Genomic DNA, 25,511 nt, shown 5'->3' with positions numbered 1-25,511 from the left:
GGCTGCTGAGCCTTAAATCAGCTGTCAATTCGACCGTGGCCCCTTAATTCGATGCTTTATTGGACTGTGACATAGACACACTCACAGCAAACAATGAGGCACTCAAAAAATAAAAAAAAACTGGCTTATGTTAGTGTATTAGAAAGAGTAATATACTAGAGCTAGGGAGCTAACCATGCTTCGTAATTCCACTAGACAAATTATTTAAAAAAAAAAAAAAACAATATTAAAATGCCACACAACAACACAAGAACAAACCCAATTTCAAAAAGCTAATGTGGAAAAAAGAAAACTGAAATTGCAGAAGTTTGCACACCCTCTAAAAAGTGTAATCATGGCAGTGATCATAGCAGAATTACTATTTCAAAAGGAAGTACAAGAAAATAGATCCAAGGAGAAAAATTCAGCAAATCGAATGTTTTTTTTTCTGATGTTTTTTCTCATTTATAACATAATTAATCATGGAAGGGTCTGAAATTTTCATTGCAGGTACATGTTCACTGTGAGAGAGAGAAACTAAAAAGAAAAATCCAGAAATCACAATGCATGATTTTTTGGGACAATTTGTGTGATACAGCTGCAAATAAGTATTTGAACACCTAAGAAAATGAATGTTAATATTTGGTATGGCGGTCCTTGTTTCGTCTAACACAGGTCAAACGTCTGTTGTAGTCCTTCACCAGGTTTGCACACTGCAGGAGGGATCTTGGCCCACTCCTCCACGAAGATCTTCTCTAGATCAGTCAGGTTTCTGGGGTGTCGCTGAGCAACACGAAGTTTGAGATCATCCAAATGGTCATATGCAAACTTAAGACGGGCCTTGACATGTTCTGATTTCAAGCAGGGGAACCTTTCGTGCCACGCATGATTTCAAACCATGACGTCCTAGTGTATTGACTACAGTAACCTTGGAAACGTTGGTCCGAGTTCTTTTCAGGTCATTGACCAACTCCTGTCGTGTAGTCCGGGCTTATTCGTCACCTTTCTTAGAATCATTGATTCAGATTCAGATCTACTTTATTGTCATTCTAGTACACGTGTATACAGAACGAAATGTCGATACATCTGACCCGCACAGTTTCCTCGAATGTACAGATATAGTAAAAGTTGTATTGTATTATGGCTACGTATAGTATTTTACCATACCATAGTGCCGATAGTGCAAGAGGAGTAGCTAACCAGATGTGCAAAATGGGCATTCAGGTTAACAAGTCAGGTAAACAGTAACATTAACACTGTAACAGTAACGCTGTAAGTACAATAGTGCAGAGAGCAAATGTGCAAGGAGTGGCAAGCTATAAAGAACTGCCAGTAGTGCAAAAAGTCAGATTTGCAGCCGTTAAGATTTAGGTTAACTATATGTTAGATTGACCATTTAACAGTCTAATGGCCAGGGGGACTAGACTACTGCGGAACCTGGTGGTCCTGCACCGCACACTGCAGTACCTCTTCCCAGAGGCTAGCAGAGTGAACAGTCCATGATGGGGGTGAGAGGGGTCCCCGATAATGTTCTTAGCATGGGATAGGCAGCGCTTCTGGCCAATGTCCTGAATGGAGGGAAGTGAAGTCCCGATTATTTTCTCTGCTGTCCTCGTTACCCTCCTCACACTACCCCAGTCGGTAGCGCTGCAGCCTCCACACCACACAGAGATACAGCTGGTCAGGATACTCTCTATGGTGCCCCTGTAGAATGAGACCCCACAAGGTGATATCATGCATGGGGCTCCACTCCGATTAAGATTGACCATCTTTCAATTTCTAATGATTGCTCCAACAGTGGACAATTTTTTCACCAATTCTTGGCAATTGTAGCCATTTCCAGCCTTGTGGAGGTGTACAATTTTGTCTCCGGTTTCTATGGACAGCTCTTTGGTCTTCGCCATGTTACAAGTTGATTGTATGGGGTGGACAGGTGTCTTTATATAGCTCACGACCTCAAACAAGTGCATCTGATTCAGGATGATACAGAGTGCAGGTGGACTTTTAATGGGCGGACTAACAGATCTTTCAGGGTCAGAATTTTAGAAGATACACAGGTGTTCAAATACTTATTCGCAACTGTACAACACAAATATGCTTAAAAATTCATGCATTCTGATTACTGGATTTTTCTTTTTAGTTTATCTCTCTCACAGTGGACATGCACCTACGGTGAAAGTTTCAGACGCCTCTATAATTTCTAAATGGGAGAAATAGCAAAATTGCAGGGTGTTCAAATACGTATTTTCTTCACTGTAAATGAAAAAGTTGTAAGTTCTCAATCCAATTTGCTTGCATCATCTAATGTTGTAGGACTTCCTGCATAATCAGCAGACATTTGGAAAACACAAAAACAGACAATTTCCTTTCACTAAAACAAACCAAGCTTTATCTTTTCTTTTTTTTTTAATAAAAGAATGTCAAGGTAAAGTACAGAGTGCTTATAGAAAAAAAATGCAACGATTCAATAAAAAATAATTGCATAGAATCTTTAAAAGCAGACTTAGAGTGAAATGAAAATTCCCACTGCGTTGAAGTGCTCAGCGAGGCTGCAGACATAAGCCATTAAAAAAAAAAAAAACGAGTATACTGAGGGAAAAAAGAGAGTGCCTGTCTCTTGCATTTACATTGCAACAGTGCTCTTGAGCAAGACACATGCGGCCTTGTACCGATCGTATGACGATGAAATTTGGGACCTGTGCACATCTTTAAGTTCTGTTAAAACTGCAAGTCTCTTTGCATTATTGCTTTCTTGCACTATTTTTTGTCATAGTACGACAACATTTTGATTAAAACAACACGGGATAATTTAGTTCCCATTAACAACTCATCTGGAGGCACTTTTCAGCATGGCTATTATATCAATAATGACTTGCAATATGAACGCAAAATATAAATTTTTTTTCAACTTTTCATGTTTGCTAATTTGAAAGTATTTCAAAGAGTAAGACACAACAAATAAATAAATAAAGCTTTTCAAAAATCCAAGCGTATCAATATATTTTAGAAATAAAAAAACATTTTTCTCGTACTCACGTTTGTCAAGCCTAGGTCTATAATCGTGATTTACGTGTTGCATATATTTACAGTGCTACACCCTTGTAGCAGGAACGTTCCAAATCAAATGATTGTGCAGATTTTGATTTCAAGAGTCACATCTAACATTGATAGGGGAGATTTTCATATGAATTAAGCCCCAAATTACATATAATCCACATATTAATATTTGTATGCTCTAAAAGCTCAATAATTTTCTTTTAAATCATGGAAATACTGAGAAATGCTTGACGATGTAACAGGAGAACTCAAAAAACGGCATACCTGAACGGATTTGAACAATTCCAAAAATGCAAGCCTAAAAAGGTAGCAGGGCTACCAAGAGCTCGTTTATTGGTTTTACTTGCAATTCCACTTACTGGTTGAAACCTGTTCATAGTGGTAAAGTGGTGTGAAAATGCAATTGGGTGGGTGGTCACAGACATTCAAAATTCAAGGCAATATATCCTAGTAATGATCAAGGTTAGGTTTGGTTGTTTTTTTTTCTAAGCTAATTATCCAAAGTACCTTAAGTCGCGACAGAACAGTCAATTTTAGTTTTGACATGTTGCCATATTTCAGGCTTCAAACTTATAAACATTTTAACACGCTTTCTAAGAGTCAACAACATGCGACACAGAATCGGGAAAAGAAACCAAATGTATCCAATATAACTATTGAGCTAACAATTTTTTAAAAAGAGGAAAGCAGGAGTTGCAAAAATACTGGCCCCCTTTGAGTTAATAGGTTGTATGTATCTCCTTTTGATGCGATAACAGCCACAAGTCTTTTTGCGTATGTCTCGATAGGTTTTGCACATCCTGAAACAGAAATTTGTGCCAATTTTTCCTTACAAAACGGCTTAAGGTTTAATGTTGATCGTTTGTGGACAGTATTTTCCAGATCTTTCCACCAATGTTCTCTAGGTTTTGAGGTCTGGACTCTGGTTTGGCTATTCTAACACGTTTATACTGTTAGTTTTAAATCATTCTATTGTAGATTTTGATTTATATTTAGATCCATTGTCCTGTTGGAAGGTGAACCTGTGCCCCTATTCTCATTTCTCTTCCCATAAGGTCTAACCATCTTCCCAGTCCCTGCTGAAGAAAAGGAACCCCTGGAACATGATGCTGCAACTAGCATGTTTGACAGTGGTGAATTCAGGGTAATCTGCAGTGTTACTCTTATGCCAAATGTAACCTTTTGTATTTGGTTAAATCAATTAAGATCACTTTAGTCTCGTCTGACCAGAGCACCTTGTTCCACATGTTATTTGTGTCTCTTATGTGGCTTATTGCAAACTTCAAATGGGTCTTTTTATGGTATTCTTTCAGAAAGGGTTTTCTTCTTGACATTATTCCATAAAGGTTCAACTTATGCAGAATGCAATTACCAATTAATAGTCATCTTATACACAGATTGTCCCACCTTAGCTGTGTATGCATGCAATTCACTCAATGTAATAATTATCCCTTGTTTGCTTTTCTGATTAGTTTTCTCCTTGGTTGGGCTGAATGTTTAAAGGGACGGTCAGATCTTGGTAGTTTTGTAGTGGTTTTATACTCTCTCCATTTTGATATTTTTGATCACACGGTGCTATGTGTATGCTGCAAGATCTTATTGTATCCCATTCTTGCCATAAACATTTGTGTAACTTTATTTCGGACCTGCTTGGTGTGTTCTTTGGTCTTCATAACGCTGTCTGTTTTCCAGTGTCTATTTTCACAGACCTCTGCGAGTCCAACACAGAGCAGTTGCATTTTGATTGAGACCTAATTCACTCTGTTTGTCATAGTCATTTAGGTCAACATGGGATCTTTCAGAAGTTATTAGGGAACTTCTGGCGTCATTTGGCTGAGTTGAGAGAACAGGGGCCCAATATTTTTGCAACACCTACTTTTCATGTTTTTTTTTTCCCGTTTTAAATATAACATAAATGTTGAAATAATTTGTTTTGAAGCCTGAAATGTGGCAAAATGACAAAAAGTTTCCGGAGGGGCCAAAACGATCGTAAGGCACTGTAACTAATCTATGTTGAAAGGAATTGAGTCATTTTATTTAAAAATGCATATCGCCAGTAAAATTTAGGATACCTCAATTACCTCTGGTTTCAATACACACTGTAAGCACATTTGTGGCTGGGGTTATTATATAATTAACAAGGGTGCGAGGCATTACTGTGTGTCGCCATGCTGTAACCATTGTCGAATATGTGCCATGGCTAAATAAAGGTAAAAAAATACTGACAGAGCGCTAGCATATGCATTTGGACTGTGATGCATAGCTCCATCTGCATTCTGCACTTTGACCGGCACGCATACAAAGATAAACACACGCATGCACAGGTAGCTTTTTCTGTGTTCAGTGGCCGCCGCCTCCTCCTCCTCCTCCTACTCCTCCGCCCCCCTCGTCCCACGCGCAGTCGTTCTTCTGCTTGGCCAGCTTTCTCACCACTCTCTCCAGCTCTTTGCGGGACTTTTGTTCCTCCTCCAGAAACTGCTTCATCCATTTGTTTTCCTGTCACGGTGAAGGCAGATGGCAAATCGCCAAGAGGGGTTTTAATCACGTTTCCTTTGTATTTTGTAAAGCAAAGTGGAAGATTTTGACCAAAAAATGTATTTTACATTACTTAGTCATGTTCACAAGTACCTGTTAAACCATGGCACAAAAGGTTCACTTTTGTTTTTAATGGGGACAAAAAAATGAAGAGTTTTGCTGCATATTTTGTTTCTCCTCAATGAGCATTGTGTGTCTGCTTTTTATTTGTGCATAGGGGGATGGACAATAATGACATACATCTACGCGGAGAATAACAGAGCGCTCTGTTACCGTTTCTTTTTTGTGATTAAGCGCTTATACCAAAAAAAGTGACTTGACTCATGAATTTTGACAAAGCAAAACGGTGAATTAAAATTGCGACCGAACAGTGGCTCACACAAATAATAACACTGTTAAAGATTTAATGATAGTTTCATAACGCAAAAAAAATATACATTTTAAATATCTTCTACATAAGAAAGACTTAAAAAATTAGAATCCACTGTGTATATTAAAATGGTGATGGTTAGTCCAGGTGCCATCATGTATCACCAAAATATTCTCAAGTCAATATAACAATAGCAGCTCATACCTTTTTGAGTTCATGGACTTCATCCTTTAAAGCATATACTGCATCAACTAGACTCCTGAAAAAAAGAGGGAAAAAGTAGTATTCACCTTAGGCCAGGAATTATTGCTAAAAGTAAGTTTACTAGCTAAATCAATGAAGTAAAATGTGCACATAATTGGGTTTGGATTTTGAACTTGAGGAAAACTTCAAACCATTATACATCAACATTTGTCAACATAATTTCTCATTTCTACCTTTAAGACAAGGACAAAATATTAGAAAAAACTCTGAATTATGGAGTGTACTTTTACAGCTTTAAAAATTCAAACAAATTCTAAAAAATATATATCTGACAAATCTTCAAAAGCTAGTATGGCAATGAAGAGAAAGGATGGAGATAAAAAGCAACGTAACTTTGATGATCGTTTCAAAAATGAGTGGCATGTCCTTACTTCTCCTCAATGACCGTTTGCCCGTTGCTCTTCATCTCCTCTACAATGATCTTCTCCTCTTCAGGAAGAAGCACCTGAGGCACACACTCCTTTCGCACAGCTACACACAATCAACCACACACATTTTGTTGCACATTCCTATGCGCCTCCTGACAGGTCGAAGTGTGAAAACGAAGGATGGATACATACGTGTTGTGCTGGAATGCAGGCTAGCTCCAGTACAGTAGGCCTCAATAACTCTCAAGATTTGAGCGTCTTCTTCCAGAGCCACTGTACCTGCACACATTTCAGCCTATATCAGTCAAAATTGATTAATTTGCAAGGACTTGTATGTTTACATTTTTGTGAATCTGTACAACTCTATGCTGATCAAATTCATCTTATTTTATCCAATTTAGTAGCACGTTTTGGACGCTACTTACATTTTGGGATATAGGAGGAATGTTTTATATTTAAACCCGTTTTTATCTCAAGTACTCAAACCAACATACAAATGTGCAATGGTGCTAGACCCAAATCCACTGCATCATAATTTCAAACAATGTGAATTTACTTAACAGTTAGTGCTCCACTTCAACAATAACAGATATGAAAAAAAAAAATCACAGTTTTTATGAGTCCTACTTCTTCTGGTGTGAACGTCGTCATCTGAAGGCTTCCTTTCCTTCTTCCGATTTCCAGGCAGGAACTTTTTTATGGGCCGCGGGCTCTTGCTGGAGTCCTGCGTGAACAAAAACAAGGTAGTTGGTGATTCTCCTGAACTCCTCTGAAAAATAGCATAGACTGCAAACAAAAATAACTGCACAAGCTCTGAGAGACATAAAAGGATGAAAAGGCAGCAAGCACAAGGCAACAGCTGTGATGAGACCAAAGCAGGCAGAAATCTGCACTTTTCCTGCGGCTAAATCGCATTTTGGGAAATGGGGAATGGATTTCACTACAATGTGTCATCACATTAAAGGCGTTGAACAGGAGTCAGTACCGAAACACAAGAACTTTACGATACAGGGCATGTTTTCAAAGCAATGAAGAAGCAGAATTTAACATTTTGACGTTTTTTCTTATCATCTCGGAGAAAGTATGATCACTCAACAACTGGAATTAAAGATGTTCTGTGGCCGTACACACAACATTCTATTGTCAAACATAGAATGAAGCCTAAATTTTGAATGGAAATGGCGTTATTACGGCCCAACTTCACAAAAATGAAACGTTAACTAAAATAATAAAAGAAAACACCACTGTACTTAATAGATAGATAGATAGATAGATAGATAGATAGATAGATAGATACTTTATTCATCTCCGTAGGGAAATTCACACTTCCAGCAGTCTACCCCGTTGTTTATTAACAGATTAACATGATGCCCGAGGGTGCTTGTAGCGGAGTGGATGACGTCACGCCAGTCCAAAAGTTCGACATTCCTGCGGCAGATGGAAATCTTTTCTTTGTGAAAATCCAGGGATACACCACCTCGTGCAAGTCCGCCTCCTCTCCGATTCCCCCCGGCTTTCATGTCTCTGTTTAGCGACGTTGAAGCCGGATTTCTCCAGGTGGCTCCGGGTGGCTACACGTTAGCGTCCGGAATGCTAAACGTGAGCCACGTTTCCGCAAAACACAGCAACTGCGCTCCCTGTGCGCTTCGATGTTTTCTAAAAGCACTCGATGATCTTATTTGGTCGTGAATTCGCATTTACCATGATTACGGATGGTACCGAAGACTTATAACGCCGCTAGCCGCTTCGCTAGCTTCGGCTTTTCTTCCACCATGGGCCCCTTCATCACGCCGGCACGAGAATTCCTCAGGGCAAGGAGTTGAAATACACGCATTTCTTGTGCGTTAAAACCCATGTCCATAGGATAGAAGTAATCCATAGTGTAGTTGTCAAAACGGGAAGAAAAAACACCGAAGATAGGAGCAGACAATAAAACAGTTGGGCAGCTGCTGGAAAAGGCAGCCGCTCGTGGCAGCGCCGCTTTGTAAAACCATAGAGGGGGGGGGGGGGGTTTTAAGGGTTATTTAGCTTGTTCATAAATCATTATCCATTATCCGTTATCGGTCAGTTCATAATACGCTACAAAGCCTAGGAGCCGGGACACTTACTCTTAGCCAAAAGGCCAAGCTAAGGTCCTAGCCCTAAAGCCTTGCTGCGATCATTGCGAATGCACCGTTCCCGGAGGTACTGCAATACCGGGCCGTTGCGTGGAGTGGACAGAGCAAGCTCCTATGCCATCTCCGAGTTGCAAAAATCAAAGATCATAGCTTTGTGACATCTCAACCAAACGGTAAAGATAAGGTCCTAGCTTTAACGGTAAAAATAAGGTCCTAGCTGTTTCTGGTCGTGAAGCAGATGAACAATTAAAAAAACTAGAGTCAAGTGTAGATAAAGAAATACTTGTGTAAATATAATGGCCAATCAAAGAGCATACTTATGACTAATACATGATTAATGTAGTGACATCACAAAGACATCAGGAGTTGACTGGTGGCTTAAACGTTTGATCTCACCATTGGTGTTGAAAAGAGTCGAAAAAACCCTTCACATAATGATAGTCAAACTCTTATAACTATCATTTTTGTGCAGGCTTGTTTGAAGCTTTGCTATTAAATGGATAAAGAGGATTTAATATAGGAAAGAAAGAACACTGCAAGCATGTAGGCTTTCACAGGAAACCACATTGAGGAAGGATGGATGTTTTTTAACACATTGACTCAAGGGCACACCACCAGCCCCATTAACACACACACAGACGCAAAAATCTAACCTTACCTTCATGATATAAGACATCCTCTACAGAAGACAGAATGGAAAAAGAGAAAAGAAAGGCATGAACAAATGACAGGAGAAAGTGGCCATCGGATATAGTGTCGACGTTTGAGCACCACAGAAACTACTCTCCGATTTTGTCAGTCTGCATGTACTAAAAATGGAGGTGAAGATATGGATTGTGAGTAAACAATGATGCTATTTATTGATTCAACTACATTCAGATTGCGTAGTTGCATTTTGTTTGATGGACGGTGGACATGCAAGTACGAAAAGGGGCATTCAAAAGAAACTACGTTATGTTAATATTGTACTGACTGTGCAAACTAATTATAAATATATTACACTTTGGTTCACGGCGGATCTGTTAATAAATTGCAATAATTGTAGTAATCAACAAATTGAAAAATAAAAAATAAATTACCTAGTAATTAAAAACAAATAAATTAAGAATTAAAAAATAAGAAATAAGACTATTATTTTAGATGAGAACTATAGTCCTGCAATACAAGTTGGCACACTAATATGACAATTTTACAATCACATCAAGGAATCATTTTACATGTCCAATGAATCTATCACATATGACTTGGAACTCATGTTATTTTAACACCCACATGAACAAACCTAGCAAATAAGCAAAAAAAAATAGCTTCCTTTGCAACATGATACCTCTTTGTAGCCCAACGCGGCAGAGGGTTTGAGGGGAGGTGCCGGGCGTAGGCAGCTGAGTGACCAGGGCTTGCTCGTTTTTGGTGGCTCCAGGGGTCCACGGTTCACAGAGCTGAAACTGCCAAGGTGTGACAAATGGTTTGGGGCGCCCACCATGCTAAGTGGCTTGCCCTCCACTGTCTGCAAGATGAAAACAAAATGCAAAACAGTGCATTCAGGGATGAAGGCTTATGATGTCGCGATTTGCATAATGCACATGCCAAAAGGCATAGCCCGAGTTTCGCTCAAGCTCAAACCTTCAAAATGGTGCCTGCAGGGCTGCCTCCTTTGCTGAACGGATGTAGGTGTTCCAGCCAATCCTGCAGCTCTTGGGCACTGCTGCAAAACACCATCACTCGCTCTATCATGCTTCCTGCATAACGCATGTGGTTCCTTTTAGCAAAACTAGTCCAGAAAAAAAACTACATCCACTATTGCTCAACATTTGCCTTAGTACTAACAAACCTGTTATTTCAAAAGCAAAATGCGCATTGTCCGCATCCTCCATGTGTCTTGTTACAGTGGTACCCGTCAGTGACAATCTCCCCTGACAGAGGAAATGAAAAAGGAAAAAAAGATATATTTTAAATCAATCCGAAGCTTCCAGTTTGCATAAGTATCATCATTAATTCACTGTAATTTTTACTGGTGTTGTACCATTGTGCAATATTCGACCAACTCCCTTTTGTTAAAAAATGAGTTGGGTTTTGTTGAACCACTCTACAAAATAGGTTTTGAACAAGTTATATGGACACATTCTCTCTAAAAAAAACGTTATGCATGACTTCTATTTAAGCAAATAATAAATAGAATCAGCGCTTGCCTGATAAATGAAGCCACTCATCCGTGGGCTGGTGGAGAGCATCACTAGCACGTTGGGGAAAAGGATCAGGTAACGCTCATCTCTATCCTGAAAGACACGCTATCGTCACGATATGAGGTTTTATACAGCAGGAGGTAAATCAGTCAATTTAATCACTGTAAAACTGATGTCAAATTCTGTTTCTGGTACAATGCTGTGAAAAAATATTCTTCCCCTTGCTGATTTCCGTGTTTTTTGCATATGTATCACTCACAAAGGTTTCAGATCATCAAACAAATTTTAATATTAAACAAAGACAACCAAAGAAAACACAAAATTTAGTTTTTAAATGTTGATTCCAGTTATCAAGGCACCAAAAATCGAAATCTATCTGGCCCTATGTAAAAAGGTAATTGTCCCCTGAAACTAATAGTGAGGTGGGCAATGCTGCCCTGCTGTCTCAAGATGAGAACAACTTGCTGTGGTTGACGGAATAATTAATTCTGGTGGTTAACAAAAAATTCTGAAGGACAACGTCCAGCCATCAGTTTGTGCCCTCAAACTCAAGCAACAGAACAATGATCTGAAATGCACCAGCAAGTCCACCTATGAATGGCTCAAAAAAAGAAGAAGGTTCTGGAATGGCCAAGTCAAAGTCCAGATTTAAATCTGATAGAAATGCTGTGGTGTGACCTTGAATGGGGACTTCATGCTAGAAAAACCTCCAATATGGCAGATTTCGAACAATTTTGCAAAGAAAAGTGGGCCAAAAGTCCTTCACACGATTGTAAAAGACTCAATACCAATTATCGTAAATGTTTGATGACTGTTATCACTGCCAAAAGGTGGCCCAACTCACTATTAGGTTCGGGTGGGCAATCACTTTTTCCGCAAGGGGCCCGATAAGTTTTGTTTTTGTGCCTTAATAGATAGAATCAACATTTAAAAACGGCATCTTTTATTTTCTTGGGTTGTTTTTGTGTGGTATTAAAATTGGTTTGAGGTTTTGAAAACTTTGTGAGTGATAAATATGTAAAAAACCCAGAAATCAGGAAGGGGGCTAATACTTTTCATGGCACTGTATATCACAATATAGCCACTTATTTTGGTTGCTTTTGTATTTTTACTGTTATAAATGTTGTACTATTGATGAAACTTTACAATGCATGTGAAAAAGGGAACCATTCGGAGGACAATGATGCCAACATGACTGATTAAACAATGAAACCTGTAATAGTTAGGTGTTTGTTACGTTTTTATAAAAAGTATTTTAATCTATTCTGTTATATTTTTTCTTAATGCCCCCACATCAAATCAGACCCTCCAATGAAAACCCAAACAAATAAACAATGTCGCTCTATTATGTTGAGCAACTTGGCTTTCACATTTGAAGTTGAAGCATACATTGCAGGACTTTTTACAACCTTTTACAAATATATCCATAAGCGCACCTCGCTGGAACCCGTCTTCATGTGGACCTGGGACATGTAAAGCACATGACCCAGACTCTTCATGCTGTCTCCTTCCCAGCCGCGAACCTGTTCCGACATGATTTGCAGTTCTAGGTTTTTGCGCTTTCGCAAGTCCTGGCACTGTGCCTAAAGGAGAAAATAATCAAAAAAATACTTCAACAAATACTTAACAAGCAATCACTACTTATCGAATGTTTTGGGTCATTAAGAAATGTCCTTTTTGGAAGAAATATTAACAGGAGAGTTTAAAAAAAATAATGTGCTTTCCTATGACTTGTAAAAGCATTAAGACATGTTCAAGTAACCCCAAAGTTTTGCACAACAGTCTATGAAGGGTGACTGAAAAGTAAATCCCAACATTAAATTACTGTTCTCAAAATGTAACTATTGTTAGTTGAAATGAGAAAGCTCAAAAAGTAAAACATTCTGGAGTCCATATTCAATCTTAAATAGACAAAATAATGACTGCGAAAATAAGGAAATTATGATAAACAATATGGACCAAACCCTAGACGACATATACAGCAATGAATTTTGAAATAAATAAGTTGTTTGTTTGTTTGTTTAAATAATATAAACAATGACATTTCACATATCGTGATCTTGGCATTCTAAACATAGTACTTTGCTAACATTTGGGGTTTCATTACAAACTATATTTGGCATCTCACAATAAAGTGACAGGTAAAAAAGAACAAAAAGACATAGATTCCACAAAAAATATGCCTGTTGATTCCCTTATCTGCAACCTCAGTGGAACTGTTAAAATCGAGGCTTAAAACACACTTCTATTCTATAGCTTAATAACCTATATTTTAGGTGTTTTAGTTTTTCTTTACCCTTGTGTAGGTTTTGGATCATGGGATGGTGTAATAAGAGTCTGTAGTTTGCATTAATCTGTTGTCTGTGCAGCCCTTTGAGACTCCTTGGGATTAAGGGCTATACAAATGAACATGACTTGACTTGACATATGAACATTTCCAACTTTCAGCTGTAATGACACATGCTCACCACTAAACTTCTGAATGCTGCAGTGGCCTTAACAATGTCGGAGAAGTCTGGGTGTGCTTCCTGTGGGGAGTACATGGAACATGAATATCTAAGGTTGACGTTTGTGCAAGAAGACATTCAATTTCTATCCGAGGATGTATCACTACCTCCACATGCCTTTCCAGCTCCTGCAGGAGGGTGGGGTACTTGTCCAGTCTCATGAAAGGCTTGCTGAGGCTGGTGGTCAGCGTCAGGATGCCCGGAGCGATGGCTCCTTGACTCTCCATGAACTTATCGAGGTCTTCACTAAAGGTTGAGGTACACAAGACTTTAAGTAATGGTAATATTTAATAATTGGAAGGCAATACAGGGAGTGCAGAATTATTAGGCAAATGAGTATTTTGACCACATCATCCTCTTTATGCATGTTGTCTTACTCCAAGCTGTATAGGCTCGAAAGCCTACTACCAATTAAGCATATCAGGTGATGTGCATCTCTGTAATGAGAAGGGGTGTGGTCTAATGACATCAACACCCTATATCAGGTGTGCATAATTATTAGGCAACTTCCTTTCCTTTGGCAAAATGGGTCAGAAGAGGGACTTGACAGGCTCTGAAAAGTCAAAAATAGTGAGATATCCTGCAGAGGGATGCAGCACTCTTAAAATTGCCAAGCTTCTGAAGCGTGATCATCGAACAATCAAGCGTTACATTCAAAATAGTCAACATGGTCGCAAGAAGCGTGTAGAAAAACCAAGGCGCAAAATAACTGCCCTTGAACTGAGAAAAGTCAAGCGTACAGCTGCCAAGATGCCACTTGCCACCAGTTTTGCCATATTTCAGAGCTGCAACATCACTGGAGTGCCCAAAAGCACAAGGTGTGCAATACTCAGAGACATGGCCAAGGTAAGAAAGGCTGAAAAACGACCACCACTGAACAAGACACACAAGCTGAAACGTCAAGACTGGGCCAAGAAAAATCTCAAGACGGATTTTTCTAAGGTTTTATGGACTGATGAAATGAGAGTGAGTCTTGATGGGCCAGATGGATGGGCCCGTGGCTGGATCGGTAAAGGGCAGAGAGCTCCAGTCCGCCTCAGACGCCAGCAAGGTGGAGGTGGGGTACTGGTATGGGCTGGTATCATCAAAGATGAGCTTGTGGGGCCTTTTCGGGTTGAGGATGGACTCAAGCTCAACTCCCAGTCCTACTGCCAGTTTCTGGAAGACACCTTCTTCAAGCAGTGGTACAGGAAGAAGTCCGCATCCTTCAAGAAAAACATGATTTTCATGCAGGACAACGCTCCATCACACGCATCCAAGTACTCCACAGCGTGGCTGGCAAGAAAGGGTCTAAAAGAAGAAAAACTAATGACATGACCTCCTTGTTCACCTGATCTGAACCCCATAGAGAACCTGTGGTCCCTCATCAAATGTGAGATTTACATGGAGGGAAAACAGTACACCTCTCTGAACAGTGTCTGGGAGGCTGTGGTTGCTGCTGCACGCAATGTTGATCGGGAACAGATCAAAGCACTGACAGAATCCATGGATGGCAGGCTTTTGAGTGTCCTTGCAAAGAAAGGTGGCTATATTGGTCACTGATTTGTTTTTGTTTTGTTTTTGAATGTCAGAAATGTATATTTGTGAATGTTGAGCTGTTATATTGGTTTCCCTGATGAAAATAAATAATTGAAATGGGTATACATTTGTTTTTTGTTAAGTTGCCTAATAATTATGCACAGTAATAGTCACCTGCACACACAGATATCCTCCTAAAATAGCTAAAACTAAAAAAGCCCCACTCCAACTTCCAAAATATTCAGCTTTGATATTAATGAGACTTTTGGGTTCATTAAGAACATGGTTGTTGTTCAATAATAAAATTAATCCTCAAAAATACAACTTGCCTAATAATTCTGCACTCCCTGTACTATACTGTATTGAAATACTTGTCTCATAAATCAAATTGATTATTTTCGAATATGAATAATCATTGTATGGCACTTGGGACCATCACACCCAAAACAAGTGTGCAAGACTGTGAAAAAAATATCTTGTTGTATTTTAAAATGAGTTTAATACTAAATGCTATTGCTATACTTTTCATTTGATAGAAAATTGCACTTAGAACTTATGTGAGTCTTCAAGCACTACCTTGTAACTGGTTGGTTGGATCCCTTTTTCCTCATGTTGAGGTTTTTGAGTTTTTCCTTGCCCTCTTGTAGGTTTTAGATCAGGGGATTGTGTAATAATAGTTTGTGGTTTGCAATAATCTGTGGTCTGTTCAGCCCTTTGAGACTTTTTGTGATTAAGTGCTATACAAATAAACATGACTTGACTTAACCGCAAGATTCGTAGCCCAAGGCCTTGTAACTATTTTGCCTATATAACCGGACATTCTTTTATTTTTATTTGTATATTTTGTTGATGCTGGAGTTACATGTATAATTTTGTTGCAAACAATTTTCACGACATTGTTAACAATGACTATAAAGACTATTCTATTAAGTAGCGCGTACAAGCATTATATTAATCTTTTTTTATTTATTTTTTAAGTTATGGATTTTTAGTACATATACAGAATGAATACCCTTTAATAACCATTTTGATTTCAAATCAAGATAATACATGGTATTGATTTAAAAAAGTATAATTATACAACAAGTGTTTTAATCTGTTGTTTGTTTCTATCATTAATACCACTGTTACAATTCAGCAATAAAATATCTGTCGGTCTTCATTATTTCAACAGGATGGCAGTTAAAATACAAATAGGTATTATGTCAACAGATATGATGAAGTCTTGTCAACGTTACTAAGACTGTAAGAATCACAGCATGACACGTAGTGTCTTAAAGTCGTTCTGCAACAGTCAATACCATTAGGTATCCCTTTGCATCAAATGAGATACAGTTCAGAAGGACAGTTAAGATCTGGAATTCTCTTCATTAATATGAACAGAAATTTATATAATTGTTAACACAATAGAACAAAAAAAATCATTTAAAAATCAGTTAAAGTAACAGTATTGTACTTTATGAAATCATGTAAATCAAATAGTTTAAGCACATCACTATGCATCAATATTTTGTTTATGATCTTCAACGGATTTACACAATGAAATCATAACAAAAATGCATACTTTGGTGCTGTAAAAACATGAGGATTTGAATGTTGCTGACCTATGATCTGTAAGAATGCAGACAGCTGACGGGTGACTTGAGCAGTAGGCCAGGTAAAGAGACTTGATCTGACCCATCACATTTAGGAAACATCCAGCCAGTCGCTGTTGGCCTTCTGCGACTCTGACATGGCATCAGACAAAGACAAGGTCAGAAAAGTGGAGAGACAAATTAGATCAATAAAGAGAGCAAGCATATGGAAACTAAAGCAAACGAGTTTTACTATCACAGATGTCGTTACTAAAGATGACATAATCGTTCCGCCATCAAGATTGGAATGCATCAATAGATGCTGTCTTACTTGATACATTCTTCCAAAGAGACAACCAGGCCCTGCTGGAAGCTGAGGATCTCTTCAAGGTTTCCACACAAGGTGGCGCTGTCAACGCTGCTTACCCTTCACAAACACAGTCATTGAACATGAAGTCACTCAAAAGGCATCTGAAAGTAACAAATGTGACGACCACAATTGCTCTGGTTTTGTTTCCAAGGACTTGCAAAATGGTTGTGTTGATGACAATGTCTTGGATAATTGGATACAGCTTTATTGAAATGATAAGGACAGAACAATCACAAAGATATTTTTGTTACAATTCTGCCCCAGCAAAATATGTCATGCCCTAGACATCCTTAATTTTTTTTATTATTGATTTAATTATTGAGGTATTTTAGGAGGGTTCTTTTTCCAACAATGTGGTTACAAAACATAAGATAACCCTGCTCTCTTCTGGCAGCCAATATGATGTTGTTTTGGTGTCAAAATGAATTTTTCGACCAGCAGGATTTTTTTCCCCAAAGCAATTATTCAATTAGAGAAGTTACCATCTCATAAACAGGTCCCATTTCTAGATTGGGTTGTGGAATAGAATGTGTGTGTATGTTGGGAATAGGGTGCTAGTTTGAGATTACTGGTGCACCCCACAGATAATACAAAAAATGATACAATAGTCTTTAGTTTAGAGCCAGCCAAAAATGAATCATCTTTGTGCCAGGCTAAAAAAAACACCTATGTTATCACACTTACTTGTCATTCGCTTGTAACGGTCGCAGGTAGCAGCTCAGCAGCATTTGCAGCTCTTTGACAAACTCTCGCTCGTGTTCCAATATGTCCTGCACAACCTAAAACAAACTGAAGAATTAATAACTCTCTTATATGTAAAATCACTAAATAATTTTAATTTGTGATAGTTACTTTGTTGAATATTTATCATTTTGCATATTGTACATTTTCATTCTTGAATTTACCACCACTCATTGGCATTTACTGAATAAATATAAGGAAGAAAATAAATGGAATATCCAGCAATGTATTTTTGCAGTTAACTCACCACGTTGTAGTAGCTTTTGGTCAGCTGAGCTCCTTTAGGGGACACTGCTTTCTCTAAGAAAACATATTGACAGCACAAGACTTAATGCTAATGCAACAGATGTGTAACCAGAAATAACTGATTTACCCCTTAATTGGTTAAAAAAATGTTAATTTTGTGGATTTTAAAACTTAAAATCAAAATCCAATGTTTTAAGAAAGCCACGGGCGCAGCATTGGACTTACCGCAGGCCTTGATCTCCCGCACATAGTTGCTGGGGAACCATCCCGTCTTTCCGTTGAGGTTACCTTCCCACCAGCCGCCTTCTTCCTGCCGTGTTACGACTATGACGTCACCTTTGCTGAATGAGAGCTCATCTTCGTTGTTCTGCTTAAAGTTGAAGCGGGCCTTCACCAACAGCTGCCCACTGCCGCTGCTGCCGTTTTCTGACATCTCCTGTCATGTGGGTGTTTATATGAGAAAGTCAAATGAGGCAATGTTGCAAAGCCCAGAAGCTCTCAGATTAATACTGAATTAAAATAGAAAGGTGAATATCCCTATATGTTTTTTACTAGCATAGAAAAGATTTTAACAGGACAAAAGCAGGCGGAAGAACATACTGCAGATTTGGAACGTCGCCGCAGAGAGGTTTTGGACTTGGCAGAGGAGCTTGTGTGCAGGGACGCCGTCTGACTAAGTGATTGGGTGCTGGACTGCGGACATGACCTTTCTGCAGCGCTGTCTGTGGACAGAAAATATGCAGCCTCTGTTATCTTGTTCGCTCGTCTTACCCGAATTGTAGTTTTAAGAACACTAGGCTTCGGATGTGGTTGTCTTCTTGACAATTGTACCATTGACGTCTAAATTCAGGCGCTTTGGCATGAACTGAAGCCTAAGCTGTATTACCATTTAGCTCTCTCTTCAGCTGTAAAAGTTTCACAGTGAGGCTTTAAGAATTGGGCAACATGAGGAAATTGTGGTTAGCAGACAACGGCATCATTTTTCAAGTTTGCTGTTCGAGTCCAAGTTGCAGCCTTGTGATGAATTTTGCATGTTCTCCTTGTGGTCTCTACGTGGATATTTCTTTAACTACTGGTTAGCCAACTGAACGCTACTCCCTTTAACAGGCCTAAGAAGCGAATGTTTGAGAAAAAGAACGATCACAAGATAGAAGATACAAAAGCCTCTTATTGGACTGGTGACTGATGCACCTCGGGAGAATTTACCAACACTTTTCTATTAAAACAATAAGAGCTGATAATTAATACGGATTACTATTATTGATTCAATTTCATTAAAAATGGTCAACGTTGGATTTGTTTTAAAATTTCAAAAATGAACTTTGAATGCATTTCAACAAAATATTCTTAAAATGAAAATATTTGTAAATACAAAAATTCAAAGGTTTCTGTATAGCCTTCAAGACAATGCAAGGAGTTGGACCTTTTGTAAACAAAATAAAATGTATATTGATGCAGTTGCAAATTCCAAAATACAATACAATTTGGAATTGTCTTAATTGTCATTGATAACCTTGAAGTGAATATTGTTTATGAGATTAAACGCAGCACGCCACACTAAACATGGGATAAACCACTTAGAAGAGACAAATAAGATTAGAAAAAAGAATGTCAAGATAAATGAGCAAACATTCACAATGTAGTGCTTGTAGACTGGCCCAAATTCTAAGTGCATTAAAACAACAATTCAATGAAAAATAGTGCTATAACATAAGCAGCAACATATTTCTATAAATAGACATGATCTGTATTTCGTTCACAGTCTTGTGTGCTTGTTTAGGATTGTGATGGCCCTATTTTGACCATTATTGCACACTGTTGTTTGTTGTTTTGACTATTACATAACTTTCGCTACCGGTCAATCATGTTGCCTTTCTTTAATTTCCAAACCTCTTTGGGCTGATCTGTATTTTGTAATATTAAAGATTTAATAAAAAGAGGGGGCTCAGGGAAGGGCTTCAGAAAGGGGAATGGAATTCTCTCATCAGAAGGCTTCTCTCCCCTGGTCTCCTTAAAAGTTGAACACCAATTGGTCTCTTTTCTCCTAATTATGAGTGTCTACTAAAGTTTAAACTTCACAGGAAGAAACCGTCTCTGGGCCTGTTAGTCATTGTTCTGAGGAATATGTAACATCTTCCATAGGGCAGCAGGTCAAAGACATACGGACTAGGGTGGTCCTTAATGGGGGTCGAAAAAATTTTTTTTGAAATATTGGGCTCTGACCCCCCGCATATGTTCTTATATCGATAAAAACACACTGTGTGCAATTTTGAACAATTTGGATAATATTTAGAGGTAGCTCAACGACTTTGAAATTTCCCAAAATGGTAAAATTTTGGCAATTTTCGAGAAAAAACGGAAATCTTAACCCTATGTGTACGCCGTTTTAGAACATCCAATTTCAGTCCATTGCTTATAATTGTAACACAAGAAAAGTTACAAGTAACTTTGTACACTAGGTCTGATATAATGTGCGAAAAATCCTTATTTTTCATACCAAAATTTCAGAGGCCTTGAGCGACCTCTAAATATCCTTTGATTTTGATGAAACTTTGCCTAATTACGTTTTGTATATATTGGAACATATTCAAGGGGTCAGAGCATGAAATTTTAAAAGTCGAAAAATAAGGACCACCCTAATACGGACCAGGGTGAGAGAAGTCCTTTATAGAGTTGTTAGCCCTGTTGTGGTATCGCGAGCCGGCTACGTTCTCCACACTGTACAGAAACCAGCCGATGATTTTCTGGGCTGTGTTAATTACTCTATGTATGGTTTGCCTGTCTAGAGCCGTGTGCCCAGCATATCGTGATGCCTCATGCCAGTATGATCTCCACTGTGGCTCACTACAAGGACACTGCAGCTTCTGTTTCAGTTTCTTATTCCCCACGAGTACTCTCTAACAATATCTGGGCCATTTAGTAAAATTGGCAAGAAGATTTTAAATTAATCCTTATAAAATCTTGCCAATGGCCCAAGCATCAACTTGAGTTAAACATTTGTATTGCCAGCACCAGTTTAAGATTTTATAAAGAAATATAGGGCTATGAAGTGTAAAACTGAATTCATTTACAGTTAGATTTAAAATCCATGCTTATAGGGTGCTCATTTTATTACTGTTATTTTGACAAAATATCTTGCATTAAGATTACAAACCCACTATGACCTTAAACAGGGCTGAAGGAACAGGCTGAAAAGTGCACTGTTTCAACGAATCACAATATTATTTTTGTAAAAGGAAGTTAAGAAGAAGTGGGCAGCACGGCGGCGCAGTGTATAGCACGTGTACGGCACAGTTCTGAGGTCATGAGATCAAACCTTTCTGTGTGGAGTTTGCATGTTCTCCCCGCGCTTGCGTGGGTTTCCTCCAGGCACTCCGGTTTCCTCACACATTTCAAAAACATGCATGTCAGGTTAATTGGCCGGTCCAAATTGTCCCAAGGTGTGAATGAGCGGGTGAATTGTCTGTCCCTGTGTGCCCTGCGACTGGCTGGCAACCAGTTCAGGGTGTCCCCTGTCCACTGCCCGAAGATAGCTAGGATGGGCTCCAGCACCCCCGCGACCCTACTGAGGATAAGCGGGGCAGATAATGGATGGATGGATGGATGGAAGTTAAGAAGTGTACAAATGGAATGGCATCCTATACAGTATTTGATATTCTGCAAAGGGCTTTGATGACATGCACAGGATTTTTGCTGACAAAAAAACTCTGGCAAAATAATAATAAGTAAGGAAAGAAAGTCAACTGAGACCCATTCTCATTGTCGGAACAATTAACCTCAAACCATTGAGAACATTTCAAAGTGCTGCATCCTTAAATGTGTGTGTGTGTGTGTGTGTGTATCTCCATCAGAGTCATGAGAGAATATTGAATTTCACATTATTAATTCAGGGTAAAACCAAACTGATTTATTCAGAAAACGAACAGAGCAGGATATTAGTGAGCGTGCATCCAGCACAGCAGTTAAATATGGCACCCAGCACGACAGAAAAAGTCACACCAGCTGGCCTAGGCAAGCAAAGCCAATCAGCTAGATCAAATGTTGCATGACACAAATTGAGCAACACAGATTGGGTCGTTTCCTCCTAACCTACTGAGTGGTACCTTTTGCTGCAATACAGATCGAAAAAGCAAAACACTCATGCCCCTTGTTTCACTTGTGAATCAGCTGACTACGGTACATAACAGCATGCAGTACCATCAAATTAGAAAATTCATTTAACTAAGCGAAGAAAAAGAATACACGACAATTTACTTTTGCATTGCATTACAGCTTTTACTCTTGCATTCAAGTTTTAGCTAAGTAGGCTTCAACTTGAGTCAAAACTGTTTATCTTAAAAGGACAGTGTGTAATGTTTAGTGCCTCCTAGTGGTACGAAAAAAAAACCTTCATTCCGTAAAAAAAATATATATTGATTTGAATAATAGGCAAAGATATTTCAAATTATCATACCAGTGTTATTTTTTATAAACATTAATAGGTCTCGAAATGTCTATTCCTCTAACATAGCAGAATCCATTTCTAGTAGTCGCCGACATGTTCTTGCTGCTACACTGTGCTCATCCGGAACTGTTTTTTGTTTGCATCAGAGAATACAGTCAAATAATTTATAATGTATCTTTAAAGTTTAAGCATGTTAACTTTTGAGTTAACACTTCAAATCAGTTTGAAATATATGTAACCATCTTGAAAGCTGTTCATCATCTAATTACTCTGTTACAAACATTAAATATCTGCATTCAGGACCGTCAGAAAATTTGAATATTGTGATACAGTTCTGTATTTTCTGTTATGCAATGAAAAAAAACACATTATCATTATTATTATTATTGACATTATTTTGTTGTTGACTCATTGTTTTTGTCCTGTTTTAATGTTGGAAATAAAGTTTTCATTCATTCATTCATTCATTCAAAAAAAAAAAAAAAAAAACATCATCCATTTTAGATCAGGGGTCTCCAATGTGATTCCCGTGGACACGAGGTAACACCAAGAACACCTGAGTAGCCTGCGGACAGGTATTAAAAATACCAGTAATGGGTCACTAGAATTTCCTAGGAAATACTATTTCTGACTGACATAATGTTTTAGAGATTCACTGGGCCAATTGCACTTCTAATAATTATAACCTGGTAATGACATAGTAGATACATAACCATAACATGAGTTGTTATTTTAGGAATGCGTATCAAATTAGTAACCCTTCAAGCTAGTCGATAACAAAAAGAAGTCCTCAGCTAAGTTGGTGACACTTGTTCTTGTTCATCACAAAAAAACTGAAATATTGAAAGTCTTGTAATTTTAATATTGCTTATTACGGCTTACAGCCTTCAAGTATACATTTTCACAATCGTCTTAAATTTTAAGACAGTTTAAGACATTTTCTAGTTAGTTTTTGCCAGAATACGCAATGTTAAAACAATAAAAGACTTGAAACAATACAGTTGATCCTTAATGAATATAGAAAGTTGAAGTTGTATTCATTTTTTATTCTATTACAGAAAATAAAGAACTTTCGTTTTTTTGGGACATAGTCCTGTAAATATTTTAAACATTTTTTTAAATCTATGAGGGTTCAGATTTAAACACCGAAAGAAATCTGGAGAAATGTTATTGCAGGTCGGAGAAAAATGTGTAAAGACTGTGGTGGGTGGTTTTACAGCCTTTAAAGAAAAACATTTTAGGGAATGTAAAAGTATAGCGGACTACTTTTCGAATTCTACTTATTATGGATTTTTTTTCTTGCTACATATAGCAATGAAAACAAAACTGAGAAAAGAGAACACTGCATGTTTAGGGCACAGTGTAGTGGTTTACGCAACTACTTAATTATGACTCAAGGTCATTGGAAAGTGAGACTCCAAATCACTTTCTTGCAAGAAGGAGACTCTATTAAGAAATAAAACTAACCTTCCAAGAAGTCACTGTGACCTCCATGCCATTTAGTTTTTTATAACAATTAAACAGCCCACATGAATAATTGATTAATTGTGGAAAAACTGTTGAAGCGATCGATGGTGTAAATTCACCGTGGCCTTATTTGTGAAGCAGCAGGATGCCGGAAGGTCACGGAAGGACGGCAAAGGCAAATCCTACCTTGTGTGGCAAAATTGACAGCCAGCAGCGTGGTGAGGACCTTGCCAAAATTCTCTCCGCTGTAGAGACACTCGGGTTCAAAACCCTGGATGAAACAAGACCCCAGAACAAGTATTTAAAGAAATACACATCACTTTAAAATGTGTATCACAATAAGCAACAGGACGCTTTTTGCCAATAATTGGAAACACAATTAAACTTTCACAGAATGAGCCGACTCTCAGCCGTACACACATCACCCTGGGCACAAAAAGCATGACCCATATTCTGTGAATTAGCAGTCTATCAAACTGCCAGACATAATTACGATTCAGTGCACATGAAGCGCTTCTGTCCTGTGTCTCGGGAAGATATCTAATTTCCTTGCAAGCCTAGGGTTTCACATTTTAAATAAAACATATTAAACATAGAGTTTGAGTGGTGCAGCTCTAATCCGATCTTGTGCGTGGACATTACAGCAGTTTCATGACTTATCCTTCAACCATACTGATTTTGTAAAAATATGCACCAACTAAAGCAGGGCATTATGACCCCCCAGTCCACCCCAGCCGAAAGAAATTCAAAAAAAAATAGTGATTTGTATCAGTCAGTATGGATGATTAAGATTACATTGTAATCATTAAACCTAACGAATAACTGTTTTAAAAAATGTTTAACAAAATTTTAGCCCTCATAGATAATGCAAATATAAACCAAACAGCTATTGTGCCTATAACTTGCTTAAATGTCACATTTAATCTTGATTAACTATTGTTTAAAACATAGCACCAACTTTCAGTAATTCAAATTAGACTCGGAAATTTCTAATAATTATTTCACAAGTTAGTAAATTCTCCATAAAACAATTTTTAAAGTGAGGAATTAATCAATTTCAATTTGATTCTTGCCAAACACAAACAGAATATCTGGTGTCGTATTGTAATTCCAAATAAATCAAATGTATTTGTAAAGCACTTTTTACAAAGTGAAATTTAACTCAAAGTGTTGTATAAATACATTCAATATATGAATGATTGAATGAATGTCCTTTATTTGTTAAACAATAGTATAACACAATTGGAGGACTTCTCCTTTCAGAGAGTGTAAATTAGTATAACAAAATAAAAGTGTGCAGAGGATAAAAAAAAAATGCACATATAAACAAGTATAATAAATATATGCATATTCACAGTGGCAACTGTACCTTTACCCCCACTCAAAATTGTTTACATTGGGGAAAATTAAACTCAAAATGTTGTTAACGGCGAAGATAACACATGTTGTGCATTTTTATTCAAAATTATCGCATCTTGTTTGGCATGATGTAACAACATATCCCGAATCAAAGAGATACCTTGCTGTGGCCTGCAAAGACAATGTAAATATCATTACAGTAATCCCTCGGTTATCGAGGTTAATGGGGACCAAAACCACCCACGAACAGTGAAAATCCGCGAAGTAGCGAGGCCCCTTCAAAAATGCTTAAAAAAAAAAATTTAAATATTTTTTTTTTTTTTTTTAAAGTAATTATTTTATTTTATTATTTTTTTTTAGACCTGCGACGCTCTGAACCCGCGAACGTGGAACCACAAAGTAGCGACACCCC

The 25,511-nt window shown here is 38.0% G+C and overlaps 1 protein-coding gene, 1 long non-coding RNA gene and 1 pseudogene across 3 annotated transcripts in view; 1 reads left to right on the top strand and 2 right to left on the bottom strand.

The window, feature by feature from the left end:
* Nucleotides 1-2,366: 2,366 nt before the first annotated feature.
* arhgef6 (Rac/Cdc42 guanine nucleotide exchange factor 6) overlaps nt 2,367-25,511 on the bottom strand; it is a 28,483-nt gene continuing 5,338 nt past the window's right edge. Inside the window, exons 3-22 of one of the 2 annotated variants that reach the window (XM_088344758.1) lie at nt 23,927-24,011; nt 18,430-18,551; nt 18,055-18,265; nt 17,831-17,883; nt 17,527-17,621; nt 16,804-16,899; nt 16,503-16,625; nt 13,488-13,626; nt 13,342-13,401; nt 12,310-12,456; nt 10,880-10,966; nt 10,522-10,603; nt 10,314-10,429; nt 10,018-10,197; nt 9,349-9,369; nt 7,201-7,297; nt 6,766-6,852; nt 6,577-6,676; nt 6,146-6,200; nt 2,367-5,532 (exon numbers count right to left, since the gene is read on the bottom strand). In XM_088344758.1, the coding sequence (XP_088200884.1) occupies nt 5,377-5,532; nt 6,146-6,200; nt 6,577-6,676; nt 6,766-6,852; nt 7,201-7,297; nt 9,349-9,369; nt 10,018-10,197; nt 10,314-10,429; nt 10,522-10,603; nt 10,880-10,966; nt 12,310-12,456; nt 13,342-13,401; nt 13,488-13,626; nt 16,503-16,625; nt 16,804-16,899; nt 17,527-17,621; nt 17,831-17,883; nt 18,055-18,265; nt 18,430-18,551; nt 23,927-24,011 (2,112 nt within the window). In that variant the 3' untranslated portion in view covers nt 2,367-5,376. The remainder of the gene's footprint in view (nt 5,533-6,145; nt 6,201-6,576; nt 6,677-6,765; nt 6,853-7,200; nt 7,298-9,348; nt 9,370-10,017; nt 10,198-10,313; nt 10,430-10,521; nt 10,604-10,879; nt 10,967-12,309; nt 12,457-13,341; nt 13,402-13,487; nt 13,627-16,502; nt 16,626-16,803; nt 16,900-17,526; nt 17,622-17,830; nt 17,884-18,054; nt 18,266-18,429; nt 18,552-23,926; nt 24,012-25,511) is intronic. The other variant, XM_088344760.1, reaches the window with a different exon arrangement.
* LOC148359493 (U2 spliceosomal RNA) lies at nt 8,736-8,876 on the bottom strand (annotated as a pseudogene).
* Nucleotides 9,112-22,736, top strand: LOC148359492 (uncharacterized). The gene is made up of 4 exons (XR_015851426.1): nt 9,112-9,526; nt 13,322-13,434; nt 13,506-13,638; nt 20,616-22,736. It is a non-coding gene; the product is annotated as an uncharacterized LOC148359492 (long non-coding RNA).

Source organism: Urocampus carinirostris, chromosome 9 (genome assembly GCF_059441175.1).
Source record: "Urocampus carinirostris isolate Australia breed hairy pipefish chromosome 9, RoL_Ucar_1.0, whole genome shotgun sequence".
Classification (NCBI taxonomy): domain Eukaryota; kingdom Metazoa; phylum Chordata; class Actinopteri; order Syngnathiformes; family Syngnathidae; genus Urocampus; species Urocampus carinirostris.
The sequence above is the reverse complement of the archived record's forward strand: the minus strand, read 5'-3'. Positions and strand labels throughout refer to the sequence as shown.